Here is a 5,150-nt window from a genome sequence, read left to right as displayed (position 1 = left end):
GCATGAACCTACAATCCCAACTCCCCTTTTTCATCATATATAGTAGAAAAAATAAATAAATCATTCCACCAGTTTCAGCGAGGCGAGTGCAGAAAAGGTCGTTCCACCACCCGGCCCAGCCCAATCCCGTGCGGTGCCTTTACCTCGTTCTCCGGTTCTCCGTCCCATTCCGTCCACCGCGTCCAGACACAATCTTACCGGCGACGCCTCGCGACCTCCTCAGCTCCTCTCCCCCTTCGCCGCCGCTGCCACCACGGGGACCCGCTCTGATCCCGTCAGGTGAGATCCCTCGCTCCCATCTGTTCCGCTCCTTCTTCTCCCCGTTGTCAGATCTGCGGTCTGAGCCGGGTCGGCTCGCTCCCGTCGCCCTGGCCCGGCGCTTCCGCTCCACTGTCCCGGCCCGGGTGTCGGAAATTAGAATCTGTACGGCGGCCTTCCGTCGTCGATCAAGCTTTTTCTTGTGCATCCGTGGTTCCTCCGCCCAGATCTGCGCCATTTCTGTGGGGTTGCGCTGATCTCGCCCAGATTGGGACGGATCTGGGCATTCTGTCAGGGTAATTTGGATGCGGGGTGATTTTTTTAGACAAGCAGGATGTGGGATGATTGGGAGAGCCGATACGTTTGTGGCTTGTTGCTTGGATCGTTGTTTTGCCCTAGCAATGCGTCGTGGTTGTACCGCACTCTTTCGGTTTGCTTGGTCTCTCAGTCTAGAATACACGATTTTTTTCGTTATGCTCCCCCCCAACATGCTGTGCTTACTATATTGTATGTTTGTTAGAACGGCGATAATTTGAAAGCATCGAATGTAGATACTGTATCGGATATTATGGAGATTCTATAGTTTCATACGACTTGCTTTGGTCCACTAGCACAACCAACATAAGCTATATGTTCTGACCCTTGCTTGTAGATCTGTTGATGGGAAAAGAATGATTGCAGCCTTGGGAATGCTGCAAAGATTATGATTGTTTGCCCCTGAAACCATTTGTAGACAATAAATTGCATCTTTCTTTGTCATTTGGGGAAGGTATGTCTAGGACACATCTAGATGTGACATAAACTAAGCTGATGTCCACTCTGTTTGCGGTTTATTTTTTTTGTTTCTTCTTGCTGCATTATATATTTGTGGGAGCTTAGATGTGGCATCCTTAAACATCTAGATGTGAATTAGACAAACTGTTTGAGGAAAGTCAACAAATAATTTATTAGGAAAACAAATGTTTTTGCTGTTTGGGTTGTGTAAAGCATATGCTAATTGAAAGGTTTGACCTCTTAAATTTGTTGTGCTGTACGAGACTTTGATTTCTTTTCCTTCAGTGATCATGTCCAGCACGACAATGAATCCACATTTACTGATTGCGCAAGTTAAACCAGTCACGTGTTTCAGTGTGCTGCCTTTCTAAACTTTGACCTCTGATATCAATGAAATCTTTGCAGTCATATTAAATAGTGGTTGATTTCATGGAAGTGCCCCTGAAATTTTATGCGTCTTCCGTAATTCTCACTCTTGTATTAATATGTTGCTGTGAAACCAATGGTCGTATGTGTATTGGAGTTGTATGGATGTCTTGAAACTATGTCTATTTTGAAACTATGGTTGTAATAGGTTGACATATCTAAATCCTTGAAAGGGAGGAGATTTGGTTGATTCCTCGTTGAAACACCACTCTGCCATTCTCACTTGCTCTTGCCGTTGATCATGCGACATATTTTGTACTACAGGACACATCTGTGCATGTGCGTGCTCAGTTCTAGTGGTCACACTGTCCTAATCTTCTGTCTTGATTTGCAGTTGTAGAAGTAACTGATTAGCCTGATGGCTATGGTCGATGAGCCTCTCTATCCAATTGCCGTGCTGATAGATGAGCTTAAAAATGAAGATATTCAATTGCGCCTGAACTCCATCAGAAGACTTTCCACTATTGCACGGGCACTTGGAGAAGAAAGAACCAGGAAGGAACTGATTCCTTTCCTCAGCGAAAACAATGATGATGAAGATGAGGTGCTTCTTGCAATGGCTGAAGAATTGGGTGTGTTCATTCCTTATGTTGGGGGTGTAGAGCATGCTCATGTTTTGCTCCCACCATTGGAGACATTGTCTACGGTGGAGGAAACCTGTGTCCGAGACAAAGCAGTTGAGTCGTTGTGCCGTATTGGTGCACAGATGAAAGAAAATGACATTGTTGACTATTTCATTGCAGTAGTAAAGGTAATGCATTTATACAGCGAGACATTCAATTGATTGTTGTCAAATATTTGTGGCACTCCTTGACCTCATCATTATATTCCTTCTGTAATATATATGGTTGCATGATATTTCTACTGGCCTTTTAGGTAACTGTGTTTGCATTGTATTCTTCTGCATAGTGACTTGCTCCAACATATGGCTGTTCATTGGAAATACTGCTGTACTCTGTAAAGAAATATAAGACTAGCGGTTTTATATTTCTTTACAGAGGGAGTACTTAGATAAATGTAGCAATGCAGTTTTATTTTCTGTTGATATCTTTATGCCTGTTCGTTCAACCAGTCTTTACTCTTTTCAGAGGCTAGCGGCTGGTGAGTGGTTTACAGCTCGAGTATCATCCTGTGGTCTTTTCCATATAGCCTATCCAAGTGCCACCGATCCGTTGAAAACAGAACTGAGGACTATTTATGGCCAGTTATGCCAAGATGACATGCCTATGGTCAGAAGGGCAGCTGCATCAAATCTTGGGAAGTTTGCTGCCACTGTTGAACAGAGCCATTTGAAGACAGAAATCATGTCGATCTTTGATGATCTTACCCAAGATGGTACTTTCTTCTACATCTTTGACATACTGTTTAATGAAACAATTCTCTAGTTGAGGCAAATAGTTACCTGTTCAAAAAGTGGAATAGAACACGTGTATTGTAGTTTCTGATGTTGCCATCAAACAGTTATCGTGTTCTCTGAATGATTGTGTTTGTAATCATGCGGTCTCCTCATTAATCTGCTGTGGAGATCTTTTATTGATTTGTCAGTGATTGTGCTTACTAGCGTAGTCAGTGATTGTTACATGTAGCTTATCTCTAGCTTTGTTGCAGTTAATTTGACATATTTTTTCAAGTACCATTTAGTAGTTTATCTTTTTGTATGGTGGTAGCGCATGTTCCTAATTTTCAGATTCTGCTTTATTATTGTTAATTTATATAGGGTCTCAAGTAGTCCTGTATGGCAGTGTGGTGTAGGTTAGGTTCCTTGTGATTTGTTATGAATCCTTCAGGACTGAAACCAAAAGTATCCTGCTATATTTTATCTTCTTCATTCTGAATATGATATCAGTCTGCCTATGCTCCAAGATATCAAAATAAATTCTTAAAACTCTGAGACTATTCTTTTATACTTGAATGTACCAAAAGATCAATATATGTATGAGCCATAAAACTGGCTCCTGGAACTTTCTTGTCCAACATTTTGTATAATGGTAAATGAGTCGAGAACTTGAGACATTGATTACACGCTGTTATTGGCCTTCATTTGCAGATCAAGATTCAGTACGTTTATTGGCAGTTGAAGGCTGTGCTGCTCTTGGAAAATTGTTAGAACCCCAAGATTGTGTAGCCCATATCCTTCCAGTCATTGTTAATTTCTCCCAGGTACATTACTGATATAACTAATAGTCTTTGTATGGTATTGTTATATAACTTTGTGATTGCTACAGTTTCATGTTACCCAGAACTGCTTATTTGTTTAACTATGTTGTTAAGCTCATCATCATGGTTTTGCTGTACTAACACTTGTTCCATAACTCCTCTGTTAGGATAAATCTTGGCGTGTCCGTTATATGGTTGCAAACCAGTTGTATGAGCTCTGCGAGGCAGTTGGCCCTGAGCCTACAAGGTTAGTGACCTTCTTCATCAATTGTAACATACTTGAATTTTTAATATTTGTGAAGTGTATTTTGATTTCCACGGGCAAGTTGTTATATTACATGTAAATACATATATTTAATCTGATTGGTTGATTTCTTCATATATTTGGTAACAGAGCGGACCTGGTGCCTGCATATGTTCGCCTCCTCCGTGATAATGAGGCTGAAGTGCGGATAGCAGCTGCCGGAAAAGTTACTAAGTTCTGTAGGATATTAAGTCCACAGCTTGCAATTCAGCACATTCTGCCATGCGTCAAGGTGCGGCCGGGGCAGTTACTGAAAATCATTTGTATTCTGCTGCTGTTATTGTCAATAGACTAACTCTTGCCAATTTCATCTGCAGGAATTGTCATCAGATTCGTCTCAGCATGTTCGCTCAGCTTTGGCTTCAGTCATCATGGGAATGGCCCCTGTCTTGGGGAAGGTGCGAGCAAATGATGCATCCATAATTCTTGAATTGCCTTTCAGTGTTGCAAACATGTTTACAGACAAATTAATGCGCTTTACATTTTAATGAATATCCATCTGGTGGCTCTAGACCTATGAATATATTTTGTGTATACCTGTTTCCATTATCATTGTACTCTTGTGACCTGCCGTATGAAAGTAGTATTCTTCGTTTATACTGAAATTCTATTTATTTCGTATATCTGTGTGATACTACTATAATTAGTTGCCAATAGTTTCTGCTCTTCATGCAATTACTATCAGCAATTCATCATCGTTGGAAACTGATCAACTTCATCTTTGGCTTTCTGCAGGATGCTACCATTGAACAACTTCTTCCTATTTTTCTTTCTTTGCTGAAGGATGAATTTCCTGATGTTCGACTCAACATAATCAGCAAGCTTGATCAAGTTAATCAGGTCAGCACTATTTTTGTTTCTTGCTTCTCTTGCAATTAATAGCTGGTTCGTTTGTGAATCTTTGGTACGCTTCCAGCATGATATTCTTTGCTTTACCCCAGTGTAACTGAGATTGATCTTACCACTTTGTTTACCCCAAATACGAGGGACATGTGCAAACGTTGGCTACTATACAACTGAGATGACTCGGTGTTAGCCCACTTGCCCTAGGTCTTTATCTGCAACACCATGGGTCGCAACACTTGCACTTCCAAGTATAATAAATTTGCGATAAATACATATCATCTGGCGCCAAAATACGTTTCTGAGCGAAGGTCATACTACCATTTAAAGTCACTTTTACACCAATTCCCCCTTTCCCCCCCCCCCCCCCCTTTGGCTATTGCAATTG

General features: G+C 41.3%; 1 protein-coding gene across 2 annotated transcripts in view; it reads left to right on the top strand.

The window, feature by feature from the left end:
- Positions 1-50: 50 nt before the first annotated feature.
- LOC101669863 (serine/threonine-protein phosphatase 2A 65 kDa regulatory subunit A beta isoform) overlaps positions 51-5,150 on the top strand; it is a 7,633-nt gene continuing 2,533 nt past the window's right edge. For both annotated transcript variants that reach the window (XM_044532360.1, XM_044532359.1), the window contains exons 1-8: positions 51-279; positions 1,793-2,209; positions 2,547-2,793; positions 3,506-3,618; positions 3,783-3,862; positions 4,010-4,151; positions 4,237-4,317; positions 4,655-4,759. In XM_044532360.1, coding sequence (XP_044388295.1) covers positions 1,817-2,209; positions 2,547-2,793; positions 3,506-3,618; positions 3,783-3,862; positions 4,010-4,151; positions 4,237-4,317; positions 4,655-4,759 — 1,161 coding nt within the window. In that variant the 5' untranslated portion in view covers positions 51-279; positions 1,793-1,816. The remainder of the gene's footprint in view (positions 280-1,792; positions 2,210-2,546; positions 2,794-3,505; positions 3,619-3,782; positions 3,863-4,009; positions 4,152-4,236; positions 4,318-4,654; positions 4,760-5,150) is intronic.

This window comes from Triticum aestivum, chromosome 5B (genome assembly GCF_018294505.1).
Source record: "Triticum aestivum cultivar Chinese Spring chromosome 5B, IWGSC CS RefSeq v2.1, whole genome shotgun sequence".
Lineage (NCBI taxonomy): Eukaryota > Viridiplantae > Streptophyta > Magnoliopsida > Poales > Poaceae > Triticum > Triticum aestivum.
This window is presented reverse-complemented; position numbering and strand designations above follow the sequence as displayed.